Below are 16831 nucleotides of genomic sequence, written 5' to 3'. Positions count from 1 at the left end.
TTTCTGCCTCTGCACTGATGAGAAGGGAGTTCCCCAGCCTGTAGGTTTGGTGCTGGTTCTTCCTCCCCAGGTGCATCACCTTGCACTTGTTAGTATTGAAACCCATCCTGTTCTCATCCGCCCACCCCTGTAACCTGTCTAGACTTGTCCCTCTCCTCTAGCGTGCCCACTTCTCCCCACATCTTAGTGTCATCTGGAAATTTGAACAGGGTGATTTTTACCCCCTCGTCGAAGTCACTGATGAAGATGTTGAACAGTGTGGGCCCAAGGACCGAGCCCTGGGGGACCCCACTGCCCACATCCCTCCAGTTCGAATAAGACCCGTCCACCACCACTCTCTGGTTGTGGCCCTCCAGCCAATTTGCAACCCATCTGACTGTGTAGGCATTGACACCACAGTCACCTAATTTCTTAATGAGAATGGGGTGAGGGACAGTGTTGAAGGCCTTCCTAAAGTCCAGAAAGACTATGTCCACTGCGACACCTGTATCCAAGGATTTTGTGACCTGGTCGTAGAAGGCCACCAGGTTGGTCTGACAGGACCTGCCTCTACTGAACCCATGTTGGTTGCTCCTAAGCATGATCTCCCCTGCTGGTTCCTTGCAGATGTTGTGCTCCTGGATAATTTTCTCAAAGAGCTTCCCCAGGACCGAAGTAAGACTAATGGGCCTGTAGTTTCCTGGGTCCTCCTTCCTGCCTTTTTTGAAAATGGGGACCACACTGGCCCTTTTCCAGTCCTCCGGCACCACACCAGAGCACCACGAGTGCTTGTAAAGCTGTGCCGGGGTCCCACAATGACCCCTGTTAATTCCCTCAGCACTCTGGGGAACATCACCTATCCTTCCCAGTTCCATGTTGCTCATCCCCTGCCACCCTGTGGGAAGGTAGGGTGGGATGTTACCCCATGGCAACCAGAAGGAAATAGAGTATTCTCTCTGTGGGCAAATATAAACGTGAGTTGGGGTCAGGCACCCCTAGTCCTGGATATTCCAACAGGAAGGCATGTTTTTAATGTTAGGGCCAGAGAGAGCACAGTTGCTCAAATGAATGTGACACTAATCCTTACCTTGCAAAATTCAGGTACCTGGAACTATATGCATTGAACTGTAGTGGAGAAGGTTCTAAGCTGTGGGCTGATGTTATGGTCAAGGGCACCTCTGAGTGGCATCCAGCTGGCATGGTGGTAGTAAAAGAAGACCTGCTCGTTAAGATGCTGTTAAATGTCTCAAGAAATCAATGGGAGGTCATAGTGAATTTGACCCTGGTCAATGAGAGTAAAATCTTTCCAAAATGTGCTACTTACCTACATCCCTTTTTGCAGGGATGGAGGGCCTGGGCCTCAGTTATAAATCAGTCCCACTGAGCTCGACCTCAGCTGTCAATATTGTCTTGGGTGCAGCAGGCACAGGAAGGGAACTTTTAAATACTGTTTATCAGGAGATTTTAGCCAATAAACTTGGCTCACTGGGGACTACCCTACAGCATTTAAATGTGCCTCTTCAGGACAGCCTAGAAGTAACCAGCAGGGTACAGCTAAATTTGACTGATGCCATGCAAGCATTCAAAAATGTCCAAGGGGAAGATGTGATGACACTGACTGATGCCCTGCTAGCCTTACAGTGAGATGTGTCTGAAGCCATTACATGTGTCCAGACTCAACTTTGGCCACTGGGAATTGTGAAAAACACTGTAGAGCAAGAAGAAAATTGGCATATTCCAGTGGAATTGAAAAGACAAATTGGCATTGAAACTGGACAACCAGAGTGGCTTCAACCTTATAACCAGTTGGTAGAATCTGAATTCGATCCTACCACCATGATGGTTAGAGTGCAGATTGATGCTATTAAAGAAGAAGAACTGATGTATCCTATATTTGTGTTGGGAGCTCATATCCATGAAAGTGTGGTTGTTCCCCAAACGGATAGGCATTGGGCTAGAAAAACACCCTTAGGACATGAGGCCATCTCACTGTCCATGTGTGAACAGAGAACAGGCCTTGGATTTTTGTGTCATGAAGACATGCTTTAAGCAAAAATATTACTCTTAAAGCCAGATACTTACCAATATATCATAGAGGGGGAAAGTTACAATAAATCTGTAGTCATAGATGAGGGCAATGGACGTGTATGTATCCACACTTTGTGTGCATCTCTTGTGGTAAATGTTTCATAGTTATTAGGGTCAGAAGGGACTTGTTCGATCATCAAGTCCGACCCCCCTGCCCCGGGCAGGAAAGAGCGCTGGGATCAGACGACCCCAGCTGGGTGTCTGTCCAATCTCCTTTTGAATATTTCCAAGGAAGGGGACAACACCACCTCCCTTGGAAGCCTATTCCATATTTTGGCGACCCTCACTGTAAAGAACTTTTTCCTGATGTCCAGCCTGAATTTGCTCTCTTTTAACTTGTGTCCATTGTTTCTAGTTACCCTGATTGTTGCCCTGGTAAACATCATATCCCCCACTTCCTGCTGACCCCCCTGCACCTCCTCCCCCCCAATGAGTTTGTAGGCAGCCACAAGATCACCTCTTGTGGAGGCTAAAGAGGTTCAGGTCTCCCAATCGGTCCACATAGGGTTTTTTCTGTAGGCCTTTAACCAGACAGGTGGCCCTCCTCTGAATCCTTTCCAAGTTATCCACATCCCTCCTAAAGTATGGCAGCCAAAACTGGACACAGTGCTCCAGCTGCAACCTGACGAATGCCACATAGAGGGGAAGTATCACCTCCCTAGACCTGTTTGTGATGCACCTACTTATGCAAGAAGAAGTGCGGTTAGCTTTACTTATTACTTCATCACACTGGTGACTCATGTTCATTTTGGAGTCGATTAGTACTCCGAGGTCCCTTTCCGCAGTTGTGGGTCCCTCCAGGGCTATAGGAGTGCTGATGATTCTTCCTCCCCAGGTGCAACACATGACACTTATCCTTGTTGAATTTCATCCTATTCTGTTCTGCCCACCTCCCCAGCCTGTCCAAAACCTCTTGGATATGCTCCCTGCCCTCTAGTGTGTTTACCTCCCCCCATAGTTTTGTGTCATCAGCAAACTTGGACAGGGTGCTTACTACTCCCTCATCCAAGTCACTAATGAAAATACTGAATAGTAGGTCCCAGCACAGAGTCTTGGGGGACTGCGCTGCCTACATTTCTCCAGGTAGAAACCAACCCATCCACCACCACTCTCTGGGTGTGTCCCATAAGCCAATGTTCCACCCACCAGACTATGTAATAATCTACACTGCAGTGTTTTAGTTTATTTATAAGAATTGGGTGTGACACTGTGTCAAAGGCCTTTTTAAAGTCTAGGTAAACAACATCTACCCCTGTTCTCTCATCCAAGCATTTTGTTATCTGCTTGTAAAATGAAACGAGGTTGGTCAGGCAGGAGCTGCCTGCTATGAACCCATGGTGATTGCCCCTTAGCATTACTTTACCTGCTGGTTCCCTGCAAATGTGATCTTTAACTATTTTCTCAAAGGTCTTGTCAAGAATAGAGGTGAGGCTAACTGGCCTATAGTTACCTGGTTCCTCCTTCCTCCCCTTCTTGAAAATAGGGACCACATTGGCCCTTTTCCAATCCTCTGGGACTTGTCCTGAGCACCACGAGTGCTCGAACAGTTGTCCCAGTGGGTCTGCTATGACTCCATCTAGTTCCCTAAGTACCCTAGGGTGAAGATCATCAGGGCCTGTTGACCTAAATACATTCAGCCCCTCCAGATGCCCCCTTACTAGGTTTGCAAGAACCACTGGTGGGTTGGTATCTATCCTGGGCTCATCTAAAGTCCTAATGGGATGCATATTCGTATTCGTGTCCAGGACCACAGATGCAAAGAATTCATTTAGAATCTCTGCTTTAGACATCCTATCTGTTACCAGTTGTCCTTGTTCATCCTGAAGTGGTCCTGCACTTTCTTTTTTGCTGCCTATGTACTTAAAAAAAGACTTTTTGTTATCCTTAACTTTTGTCACTAGCCTAAGCTCCATCTCTGCTTTGGCTCTCCTCGCTGCTTTCCTGCAGGCTCGAGCCAAGCAGGTGAACTCCTCCTTGGTGACTGTCCCCTGCTTCCACAGCCTGTAGGCCTCTTTTTTTCATCACCAGGTTCTCCTGGATTTCTCTGCTCAGCCAAGAGGGTTTCTTTGCTTTTTCCCCCCACCTTTCTGTGGACTGGGATAGTCTTTTTTTGTGCCTGCAGGATTAGTCCCTTGAGAAACACCCACCCTTCCTGGACTCCCACCTCTATTACCAGTCAGTCCCTCCCTAACTAATTTCCTGAGTTTACCAAAGTTGGCTTTCCTGAAGTCCAGCACTTCTGCCCAACTATTTATCTTCCACACCTTTTGCCAGATAGTGAACTCTATCAATAGGTGGTCACTATCCTCTAGGTTACCTTGTACCTGCATATCCCCCACCAAGTCATCCCCATGGCCAGTACCAAGTCTAGCAAGGCATTACCCCTGGTGGGGATGTGTACCCCCTGCGATGTGATGGTCCTGTAAGGAGGTTAAAAACTTATGTGAACGGGCAGATCTGGCTGGGCCAACATTAATGTTTGGGCCAATATTAGGAATAGAGATGTATGGTTTTATTACTGTAACAAGGTATAATATTAATTATGCCAGAAAGAAAACTGTGCAGCAGAGATTTACTATGGTATATGTGGAAATCAACTGTTAAAACCAGTTGCATTGGGAATATTACCCCAGCTGTTATGAAACTTGTTACAACATCCAGAGGTGCAGGCTCAAATTAATCAGGTTATTGAAGGAGCGAGAAGGCATATGTCAGTGTCCATCTGTCGCAGAGCACTCGGGTGCCCTGCGCCTAAAAGCAGTAAATGGCTCAGGAGAGACCCCTAGTGGTGAGAAGGGGGAGGCTCAACTGTCATTCACCAGGGCAGCACAGGTGCTGGTTGCTAGGGCAACCAAGGGAACCAGCTGACAGGAAGGGGCAGGGCTTGGCCCTTCTTAAACCCAGGCATGAGGCCAGGAGGGCAGTTCCCCTCTGGCTGCCAAGGAGTGGGGGGAGCTTGGCCAGTGCAGAGAGAAAGGAGAAAATAGACTGCAGGAGCATCCCCTGGTTGCAGCCATGAGTTGGAGTAGTTTCCCGGTAGGGATAGAATGTTTTTTGACCGGACGGTATAGTTTTATGTTATAGCCTAGGGGCTTTATGTTTTGTGTTTACTGTTTTAACTGGAGGACCGGGTGAGGCTATTAGGGGTTGGAGGAGGCCTCATAGGAGCTCCACAGTAGCGTGGGGACCCTAGTGTCAGAAAGGGCGCAGTGGTTTAGGGGGGGTGCACTGACCCCAGCCCCAGAGCGAGAGAGGGGGCAGCGAGGAGGCCCCAGAGCGAGAGAGTGGGCAGCGAGGAGGCCCAGAAGGAAAGAAGAGGGCCAAAGCATAACAGGGCCCAGGTCAAACCACGTCAGTTCCATCTGAGAGGCTTGGGCTGCGGTGTAGGGGAGGAAAGGAGCCACAGGTAGTGCCCCCTGGCACCGGGGCGCATAAAATGGACAGCCTCCCGCTGATTACACCAATCAATTAATTAATTCAGACCAAGGCATGGCAGGAGAGTAAGCAGGCGGTTGGCCCATTACAGGAGGGCAGAGTCACTCTTGCAGAGGCTCCGATAGTGATACTCCTGTCACACCATCATGCTGCGGAGCAAATCACTCAGGTGCTATCTGAAGCTAAACAGGCAGGTAAATATAGCTGGTGGGAAAGCATGCTAGGTTGGTCTCTCAAGATGGCTGGAGTGTTAAACTCAATGTTACATCCCCTTATTGTTGTGCTGGCTGTTGGAACCATTGTCACCTTGTGTCACTGTGGATTGTTGTACGTTCCCCTTCAAAGGATTACAGCTCGTCAACAGAGAGAGGAGCTGCATATTCTTTTAAGCAAACATAGTATTTAAGTTTCTGGTCACAGGACTGGATCAGGCCATCACGATCAGTCCAGCTGGGATGATGAGAAAAGTCTTGCCCGCTGTATAGGAGGGGTAAAAGTATAGGGAACGAGCCTAATCTCCACAGACACTGGCCAAGGAAGGTTTCTTTGGTCTAAACACCTATTGGCAATCAGATGAAGCACTGATTGTGGAGTGGAATGTGAAATAAAAGGTTTAATGGGCATCTCTAGCTGTATATTCCCTGGCCTCAGTATGGGAGGCCTGCTTTAAACCTGATTGACTAAAACTCGGTTGCTGGGCTATGGAATGCTGAAGCAAAAACCCAAACCAAAGAGGGTATGGGCAGCATTTGAATAAGGGTTAAGGTTCATCACAATGTCCAGCCCATTGGTGCCCCTAACCACAAGTCATGGGTGACTGGTGCCACAGTAATCGGGAGGGGCAAATGCCCCCCAGTGACCAGTCAATGACTGGGAGGGGGTCCCCTGTGGCCAATCTTGCTGACTGGGGTGGAGGGGTCCCCCGCAGCGGTCCCAGAAGTGGCGCTACAACTGGTGCTCCCACGCCCCAGCTGGCACTTGCAGGGAGGGCACTGGTGCTCTCACCTGCCCCCCCTGCCCATCGCCTAAGTGGGGAGCGTGTCCAGCCAGGGGGTACACTTGCACCCTGTGCAGCCCCTACGCGTTGCCACTACCAAAAGTGCTGTCATACTTTTCCCGGGATGATTAGCGGAGGCCCTCTCCACAAAGCTATTAAATATTCCATAAAATGCCCTTAATTGTGCTTCATTTATGATATGAAGGTGTGAATCTTCAAGGAAGGGATTGATGGCTAAAAAAATGATATTTAGAGGTTTGCTTTTGGGAATTGGTTCATAGGTAATATATATATTCATTAGAATAATGGTTATAACTGCAAGGGTTAATTGATTTCTCAAAGCTGTTTTCTTATACAGTTCTCATAACCTTCAAAAGTAGATAGGGTGTCTAACCCAGGCAAGCAAACAGCAAGGCCAACATATACACATCCTGGGTAATTGAAAACATCCAAACTTTATTTTCATAATAGAGATAGGCCTGGCTTCAGGACTGAAGTGCCTGCTTGCAAAAATCCTTAAGCTTTCCAGTTTTGGGGGAACAGACCAAATTAAGAGGACACAAATGCCCCAAATTAGGATGTGGGCATGTGATAGGTTATGAAAATTGGATTCAGGATGTGGACAGTATGACAACCACAGGAAGACCAATTAATGATGCCCAAAGATGAAGAGCCATTGGAGAAGAAAGAATGAAAAAGGAAGAGTTTTCAAAACAGCAAAGGGGTCAATTGGCATTGGCTCCCAACCTCCAAGGCTGCTGATGTTGGACAGTCAAGCAAAGAACCTCAAGGTGACATTTACGTACTGGATGGATGGACTCGTTGCCTCATGTATATTTTGGGCACTGGGAAATTTGGGTAATGTATGTTGTACTTGCTTTGCCTGTGTTGCTTTTATTTCCTATTGCTGTGTATCAATAACATTTGCCTATTATCAACCAGCAGGCGTTGTGGTCAATCTGAAGGTTGTGCTTGCCTGGAGCAAAAGAATCAGGGCTGGGTTGTGAATCCAGTGCCAACACTGGCTTACAGTAAGGGCCAAAGCATTTCCCTGGGGCAAGGAAAGGTTGGGAGAAGAAAGTACAAGTCATCCTGAAACTAAATCCTCCTCTCTCGAGATTTGCCCAGGGCAAGCAGAGGCCAGCCAGGCTTGGGTTGCAATGGTCCTGGAGTCTCTAAGGACCACGCACCAGCTGCTGGGGGAAAGCCACCTGTCTGCAGCGCTAAGAGGATCCACAGCGATATGTGGCTCAGTAGGATACCCAGGAACCAGCCATGCACTCCCAGCCACACTGGAGGATGCTGCCATGTGATCTTACAGTGCTTCTCCTCCTTGCCTTTGGGTGTAGTCTGCCTTACCTGATGTGAGACACAGAGGAGAAGCCGGCTTCCTCAAGCTGTGCCTTCAGCTCCCTCAGCTCCCCTTCCACCTTCCTCTTCTCCTCCTTGATCTGCTGACTCTGTGATCTCTCCCACAGCAGCTCCATCTGCAGGCTCTCCAGCAGAGCTGGGGCCAGGGAATTGGACTGAATATCCTTGACTTCCAACTTGTTCTCAAGGCCCCCTTGACTAGTCTAGAAAGAAAGCGCAGGTGCTGAAGGAGAGGGCAATGCAAAAGACTGATGAGCAATGGTCTCCAGGGAGCATGGACTGCATGGTGCATGGAGAAGATGATTTCCCAGCTTTGGCTGAGGAGACCCCCAGGTTGGCAGGCACCTAGCTGTTTGTGTAAGTGGGGTGTCATGGCAAGGACAGCGGGGGCAGAAAACACTCCCAACCCACCTCCTCTGCTGGCAGTGCTTGGAGAGCTCTTGTCTCCAGGGCTGACCCTAATGGGGTGCAGGGTCCTCTTAAGAGAGCTAGGTGACACGGGTTGCAGAGCTGGATGGAGGTAACAGCCCTGGCCCTGGCGGTGAGGGTGCTGGCGCAGCTTGCCCCAGGGGGCCACCTGCAGCATGGGGCAGCTGAGGTGAGGGCTGCGCTGGATGGGCCAGGCTCTGTCAGGGATGCCCTTGCAGTGAGAGGCCCCTGAGCTGAGCCGAACCACGGTGCCCGGTGCCCAGCAGCTTTGCAGAGCCCCCGGGCCAGGCTGTGCCACAGGGCGGGCACTAGGTAGTACCTTTGTCACAGCCCTCAGATGTCAAAACATGGGGATCCCCAAAGCATGGGGATCCCCAAAGCGTGGGGCCTGGGGCGGTTGCCCCGATTTGCCGTACCCTAGGGACAGCCCTGCTCGTCTCCCACCAGATGTTTTCAGAGGGCACTAGGCCCCAGTTCTCAGAGGGGGGATATAACCAAACAGGTCACACTCCAAAGCAATGTCACACTCCAGAATGACTCCCAGCAACACAGTAAGGCATAAGCAATATGTAACCGCTCCTTCCAGGTGGCCCCAGCCTTTAGGCTTCTCTCTAGAAACAAAGCACTTCTCTCAGGCTTACTTGAGCAGCTGTAGATCTGGTTGGTGCCTCCTCCTCAATGCTGTCAGTGAACTCAGTGCTGGTGTCCTCAGTGTCTTCCCCCATGTGTTGACCTAGAAGAGACACCAAAGCAAGATGTGAGAAGGGCAGGGGGCTCCTTGAGCTATGTTGCCTAATCTGGAAATTAGCTTTATAAGAAGCAAGCCCCAGTCTGCCCCCTGTCCAAGCCCACCCTTCTCCATCCTGGCAAACACTTGCAAACCCTTTTGCAGCTACAGCCAAGGCCCTCTGGAAGACCAGCTGCTCCTGCCCAGGACTCTCTGCACTGGGACCCTAATAGCCTTCATTCCTGGCACCAGAGGCTCCTGCAGGTGCTGAGATCCAGTCCCTCTCTCTGCTGGGCACCTCCCTATAAGGAAGGCTGTGGGAAATTTTGGTCTGTCTGTTGACTTCAAAGGTGCCGTAGGAAGCAGGAAGTGAGGATAAAACTACCCAGCTTAGTCACACCCTGGAAAGTTCCCTGCCTCATGCAGCCTCTAAGGGAGCCAGCCAAGAAGCCAGCACAGGTGCCAACAAGCCAAGTATGTTATACCCACTGCATTCCCTGCTTCCCAGAGTCTCAAGGTCACAAGACACTAGACCTCAGCACAGTGACAAGCAGAACAAGAACCCCATCCACTTACATTACAACAGAGAAGCCCAGGAAGAGGTTCTGGGTGAAGGGCCTTGGGCTACTGGTGGTATGATAAGCAGGAGTCCAATGATACCCAAGGAAAGACCAGGGTACAGAACTGTCTCTGTGTTCTGAGCTTGCTCATTACCTACCAAGTACAATAAGTGTCTCTCAGATAAATCTTTCACTTTTACTGGTGCCCACCTTGTTCCAGTTATGCCCACCATGCAACTGAGGTGAGGGCTGTACTGGGTGGGCCAGGCTCTGTCAGGGATGCCCTTGCGGTGGTGGACCCCAAGCTGAGCCGAACCATGGTACCCGGTGCCCAGCAGCCTGTGGAGTCTGGCCAGCAGAAAATGTCTTCAGCCTGGCAAGGTGCATGTGGGTCACTGGCAATGGAGAGGCACTAGCAACAGAAAGGGGATGCTTTTACTCTAACAAGCCCATTAGCACAGCCTGAGTAAGGCTGGCTTGGGTCTTTCCCCAGGTCATGGCATCCCCTGGAGCTATGACTGCTAGGGGATCAGTGTTCAGACTCTCTTGGGGAGAAAGCCAGTATCTGGCATGCCCTGGAGGTACATACAAGGAATTGGGGGTCTCCAAATTAGGGACACCCCAGGTTCTCATTCATACAGGCTCAGATGGCTGCAACCCCACTCATTTGCCTGCTCTAGCACAGCTTCCAGTTTCTCCTGGAGTTGCACCCAAGAAGCAGGTCAGGGCTTTCCCCAGGAGCTGACCATGCAGGAGAGATTCTGGGGTCTGAGCCAGTCCCAGAGCAAGTAGGTCAGACACTGAGGCTGTGCTTAGCCTTTCCCCAAAGAGAAGTCTGGGGGCAGGGTATGAGACGCACACAATTCTCTGTCCCAAGGTGGTTTATCTGAGTATTTACATGGACCTTGTAGCTTGGAAAGAGGTAAACTGGCCTGGCTGGATTGTGATGGAAACACCACGAGACATCATGGGATGCAGGTCCCTCCGATGAACTCACCAGGCCTTTCTCTCTCTCGTGCACCTGCGTCATACATGCTTGCCCTTGAACAATATGCTTCACAGGACCAGAGCAGTGCATTGTTCCAACGTGTCTGATGGCCATGTTCTGCCGCAACCCACTACCACAGACTGTCACCAAGAAAGCCTCCTAAGGCATCTGGCGCCTTCTCCAATGCTACACACAAGGGAATCTCCACCTAACCTCAGCAGAAGCTAAATCAGCACCCTGAAGCATGAGATTTGATTTGCTTTACTTTAGAGCACAGTTAGTGTCATCCTTATGCTTGTGTCGATCCCAGTGCCTTTTAAGGCTTTGCTGGGTGAAACGACCCTGACCTAATAGGAGGGAAATCACACGCTGTATGAACAAATCTGTCCTAACTGGAATGCCACCACAGCCAGGAAAATCTCTTCAAATCCTGCTGAGATGGAACCACAGGAGGGACTGGCCAAGCTTCTTCCCTACCCCATGAGGCTCAGTCAAGCCCTCCGACCCCCACTTTGCACTCTCCTCTGGAACGTTTCGATGCAGCTACACTGCTTTGATGATGAGGCAACCAAAAGTGAGCTCAGTACTATAACTGTTTTTGAGCTACCCAGCCTTCTGCCTGCTGCCTCTGTACTGCATCTTTTTGCACCTTAATCCTCAGGATACGCCACTCATTCATACACCAGTACCTGGAACGGAGTTAAGCCCGTGATGCCAATGCCAATACGCTTTGCTGAGTGCTTCTGCCATCTAGCGTCAATAGAAAACTCCACCAACGCCCTCAAATGCTGCTTCCCTTGAACTGCTGCATATTGCAGCGCTTACACTCCTGCCCCCACTTCTCACATGGCCACACCAGCATGCAGGCAGTGAATTTCCATGCTTGCAGTGAAACCCGGTCTCCTGCCATTTCTCTCTAACCGTCAGGTCTCTCTCTGCTGGAATAGGAATCATGTCTACTACAGCTGTTTAAATATGATTATTGATAGCAGGACTCTGCCTTGGTGCCCCTGACCAGTGCAATCAGGGATCTCCACATACCACTTTAATAGCCATTTAATAACACCATAATGCAGTGTACCTGGGTATCTGACCTCTGCAATGATAAAGCACTGTATAACTTGGACAGCATTTTGACTTTCCACTTTGTTTTTGAAAACCCCTCTGCTCTTTATTACTCCTCATTTCAGTCTCTCTCCTTTCTTTACAGTTCTTTAACAAGGGACGGAAACTGAATTTACCACCTGGCAACTAGGAAGACCTCTTTTTTTCTTTTTGGAAAATCAAGTCCAGGGTTGCTCTCCCTGTGTTTTATTTTTGCCCATATGAGAGTTGTCAATAATGCCATAAATTTGCTAATTCCTTTCTAGTGTGTAGAGCCCTTTTACTCACTAAGCACATTCTTCTAGGCATTCCCCTACCTACTCTTCAGTAATTCCTGATTTGCTTAAGGGTTTCATTATGTCCTGGTCATCTACACAGATTTATTTGGAGATATTTTTCTTTTGTAACCCAGATATTTTCTTTGCCCATCACATATGCTACTGGACTGGGTTTTTTCCACTAATGCATTTGCTTCCCAATATGTTGGGCCCCACAACTAGCTGGCGTGATAGTGCTCTGATATATTCTGGCATGTGCATCTTGCCCAAACAAGCCCTGAGCATTCCAGGTGGGAATCTCTCCCAGTCCCTTTACAATGCCCTTTCAGCCACTTGTATCCTGCCCTCTTCCTTTGCAGAGTAATTACCTGTCTCATTCTGTGGATCCCTGCCACAATGCAGTAAGCCTGCTTGGATACAGCCAAGTTAGGAGCCCACAGATGCATCCCCCTGAGTGCATACGTGGTTTGTGGTGCCTCAAAGCTGTTTGAGGCACCACAAAGCACACACAGTGCATATGCACCTGTTGTGCTGCTAATTAGCAGCAGTGTAGGATTTTTTGACACTGGGAGATCTCGGTGTCAAAGAAAACCACCACTGAAAAGTGGCATGGCACATGCAGCAGCAGGGTGTGCCTCCAGAAACTGGAGCCTGGCCAGGCAGAGCTACACTCTGGCTGCTAGCCAGTGGCCAAGGCCTGAGCAGCCAACTCAGTACTACTGCTGCCCTGGGAGGCCCCCAAGTAAGGCTGGTGTGGCCAGCACAGGTGCTGACCCCAGCCTTCCCTATCCTAGCCGGGTCCCTTTCCTGCACACCAGAGCATGCGTACAGGAGCATGCCTGGGGACAAATAGCAGTGGCACAAATATTGTCACATGGGAAATATGTCCCTGCATGTACATGCTTGTGGGGGTGCACCCCACTAGACTCTGCCTGTTTGCCCTCTTTGTCCTGCTGTTTTCAATAAGCCCATGCTTTGCCACGGCTCTCACAGTTGCCCTTGCTCTGTTTTATCAAGCCGCTCCTTCATGCAATGAGCCACAGTAAGGTTAGCTCCTCATCTTGGCAGATCCCATAGGCTCTGCACATAGCCTGGTGTTTCTTTCCTAGCACCTAAGCCTTGGCTATGTTGCACTACTAGGATCTCTCTTTCCTCCCGCTCAGAACCTACAAGGTGCGAGTCCCAGGCTATATTCTTTCCCCAAGAATAACAGGCAGGATAGGGGCCAGGCTTGACTGGAGACTGAAGACTACAATGAAAGCAGTTGGTATCTTCATACTTCATTCTGTTCTGCTCCACCTCCCCCACCTCAGCCGATATCAGCCAGTCTGGATTTGCTGAGCTCAGGTACCCTACAGTTGCTCTATAAAGAGGCATTAGCCTCTTGCACAGCCAAAACAAGACAAGGAATTTCACCATGATTTTCAATAAGAAAGACTTACGTAGAAAATTCATGTCACTGTTGTGCACCCCCAGCCTCCACAGATTTTGGGCTTGCAGTGATTCATACCCAAGCAGTTTTCTGCCTTCTAGCTGCTAGAAGGGTTAGTTTGGAGAAAGGCCACGGCAGCTTTCCCAATACCAGGGTTAGCCCCATCACTTAGAATGGCCTTGAGGCTGCTCCCAGCCATTCAGAGCCCTGAACTGCTGGGGACAGTGGGAGGACAACAATGCTTTGGCCTGTTGTAAGAGGAGGGGCTGTAGGAAGATGCCTGACTGAGTCATAATACTGACTCTATAGCACTTTAAGGTTTCCCCATAGTGAGGGAAGCTCCAGCTGGTTGGGAAAATAGCTTTTGGGTCCTTTTCAACCTCCACAACTGGGAGCAACAGACCTACAGGCTTTACTCTTTTCCTGGATGTTAATTCACTCAGATACACAAAGCAGGATGCTATCTTAAACAAACTCCCAGTCTGACTCACTGTTTACCTTTGTAAGCACCCAGGCAAACTGCTCACAACCAGAAGGCATGAGTGGCATTGAACTGGCCTGCAAAACTTTAACCAGATGAGATCACACTCAAGCAAGGAACTTTGAACCCGAGCAGCAAAGGTCTGGTTGAATGCCCACAGAGGCAGAGGTAGACCCATACTAGCCTCCTCTGCCAGCCTCAGCTGGCAGACATCAGTGAAACTATACTGAAGTCAGTGCATTCCAGTCGCACCAGCTGAGGACATGGCCTGTTACACCATTCAGGAGGCTGCAGCATACTTTTGTGATCTGGACTTTCCACCCCAATGGCCTCCCTCCTCCACCTCACATACAGAATGATCCTTCCATATTTTCTATACTCTCTTCTTCCAGTGTTGCTCCTCCCACTCCATCTGCCTCCCCACTCTTCCAGTTCAGCTCACTCAGCTCAGAGGCTCAAGCTTCTAACATAAGGGCAGAGTAATTTCACAGTTCACAATATAGCATTGGTATCAGAACCATTCTGTTGTGACCCCGCATCTCTTTGGTGGGGGAATGGATGGAGATGGATGGGTACTGACTCCTACTCTTTAACACACCCAACAAATTGACCATATCCGGTGCTTATGGATACCATGAGCCACCTCAACTCTTAAACAGAGCACTGCAGTGTTGAAACTAGCTCTGCTCTTCTTTAAATTCATCCATGCACGATCTGGAAGGAGCCAATAGCTCTGATAAAATTTCCAGACCACAGTGACCTGGAAGATGCAACTTATGTTACTGAGGAAATAGAATATGTAATTGGAGAGGTTAGAAACAGAGTCAGGAAACACAAAACTGAGTTTTGGCTACAAAAATCAAAACAAATACAGCTGAGGGAAGACAGAGATGTATTCAATGAACAATAACAGCTATGCTAAAGGGACCATGGAAATGACAAGGGACAGCAAGGTAGGCATGAGTTTCCAATGGGACATGGCTGCAGCAGAATGGCTGATGTGATTAGAGCTGAATGTGCAGAGCAAAAAGATGCGTAGAACCAGACTGTGGCATTTTAAAGGAAGTGCTACTGAGCACACCTGAAGTATGGTGGCCAACGCTAGATGCCACCCTTCAAGGAAGACATGGGATGGGTATGCAGAGAAGAGCAAAAATGATCTAAAGCCTAAAACATACGACTTATGAAAATTGAAAGTGTTGGATTTGTTTAGTCTAAAGGAGAGAAGACTGAAGGGGTACATGATGGCAGTCCTCACATACGTACAAGGTTACAGCAAGGAGAAAGGTATTATAGAGATGATGTGCCATCTCCATCAGGGGTACAGTAAGAATATCAGAAGCAAGGGAGATTTAGGTAGCCTTGAAGGAAAAAAAACTTCCTAACTGAAAGGATAGTAAAGCATGGGAAGAGGTTGCCTGGATAGCAGTGGGATCTCTATCACTCAAAGTTTTAAGAATGAAGTTAGACCAACATCTCTCAGGAATGGCCGAGGCAGAGCTGAACCTGCCTTGGAGCAGAGGACTGGACCAGAGGGCCTCTTGAGCTCCCTTCCAGCCTTGTTTTCTGTGATTCCATGACAACAGGCCAAGGCGGCACTGAAAACAGGAGCAAGTTCAGACACAAACACAGAAGGGCTTCTCTTCATCTGCCCTGATCCTGAGGAAATAGAATCAGCCTGACAGAAAGAACTAAATATGCAGAGTACAACTAAGCACCAGACAGCAAACTGGGTAAGTTTACTAAAAAGTTGAATTCAAGAAACTCTGTCTACTAGAGCGATCTGAGGATCGTGAACCAGCTTGCCAGGGGGTGTAATGGAAGCCTATCCCTGATGGGATTTAGACTGGCAAAGCACTGATGTTACCCTGCATGGAGGAAGCCTGTAAGAATTTCCCTGAGGTTATCTGTTGGGTCACGTCTACCCATGTTTGTCAACTCTAGGCATGCTCTCCCCCTGCCTAGCCTCATGCACAATGCTAGTGGAAACGTCACCATGCTGATTGATTAGGTACTACTGCTGTGCCTGGAGAAGGATAAAGCACAGTGAGGGAAATGTGGTTCCTTTGTATTTCAGTAGGTGGCTGAACAGAATGAATGAATGGACACAATACAAGCAGGTCTCAAGAGCAGATGCTTTGCTAGAAGGCCTAGGCTAGTTCAGCTTGCGGGTCAGCTGGCCTGCATGGTCAGCTCACCACTGCTCTCGTTCAGTCCCACTAGGCTGCCAAGAGACCAATTATTGACAAAAAATGGGAAGGTGGGAAGGCAGCAGAAACTTGGGAGAGAAGCAAATGCATGACCAACCTGTCAAAAGAAGGAAATAGGATCATAGCTCCTCTTCTCTTGTTACTAACAGTAAAGTTATAGAACTTGGAGGAGGGAGCAGGGATACAACATATCGAAAAGCAGATAAGGAACAGATATAGTCAGTCAAGAATCTGTTGCCTTTTCTCCCCCTCTAGAATTTGCAGATCAAGAGGAAATAAATGCAATAAATATGACTTTCAGAAAGCATTTGGTAGCATGGATTGGTCATACTTCTAGCTGTATTAAGTATCTTCATTGAAGCTTGGGGTGCAAACTGCAGAGGAATGAAATTCAGAGGTGGAACTGAAACAGAAGACAGACCAAAGGGACAGCATAGAACAAAGGAACCAAGACATAAAAAATGCTACAAGATTCAAGACAGCTTAGTGGTCAGACAGGAAGACTCAAGAAACCAGACTCTAATATCCTAATCATTCCCAGATTTTCTGCTTGGCTGTGTCTTTTAGTCTCCAAAACAGGGATAGCACCATTTTCTCCACCCTGCAGCAGGGGCTGTATACTTTAGAATAAGAGCTATGGGATACTATGCTAATCAAGGCCATAAAAGTATCTTCCAAGAGCTCAGAAAAAATTGAACTATAATGCCTGAGGGAAACCATTCAAAGGTCTGCTATGGAAGATGCTGGGAAGC

The 16831-nt window shown here is 48.8% G+C and overlaps 1 protein-coding gene across 6 annotated transcripts in view; it reads right to left on the bottom strand.

The window, feature by feature from the left end:
• LOC109307088 (myomegalin-like) overlaps window positions 1-16831 on the bottom strand; it is a 76847-nt gene that overhangs the window by 38539 nt on the left and 21477 nt on the right. For all 6 annotated transcript variants that reach the window (XM_019530746.1, XM_019530747.1, XM_019530750.1 and 3 more), the window contains exons 18-19: window positions 8941-9032; window positions 7859-8073 (exon numbers count right to left, since the gene is read on the bottom strand). In XM_019530746.1, coding sequence (XP_019386291.1) covers window positions 7859-8073; window positions 8941-9032 — 307 coding nt within the window. The remainder of the gene's footprint in view (window positions 1-7858; window positions 8074-8940; window positions 9033-16831) is intronic.

Source organism: Crocodylus porosus, unplaced genomic scaffold (genome assembly GCF_001723895.1).
Source record: "Crocodylus porosus isolate Cpor-Errol unplaced genomic scaffold, CroPor_comp1, whole genome shotgun sequence".
In the NCBI taxonomy this organism is placed as follows: domain Eukaryota; kingdom Metazoa; phylum Chordata; order Crocodylia; family Crocodylidae; genus Crocodylus; species Crocodylus porosus.
Note: the sequence above shows the minus strand (reverse complement) of the source record. Positions and strands in the feature narration are given on the sequence as shown.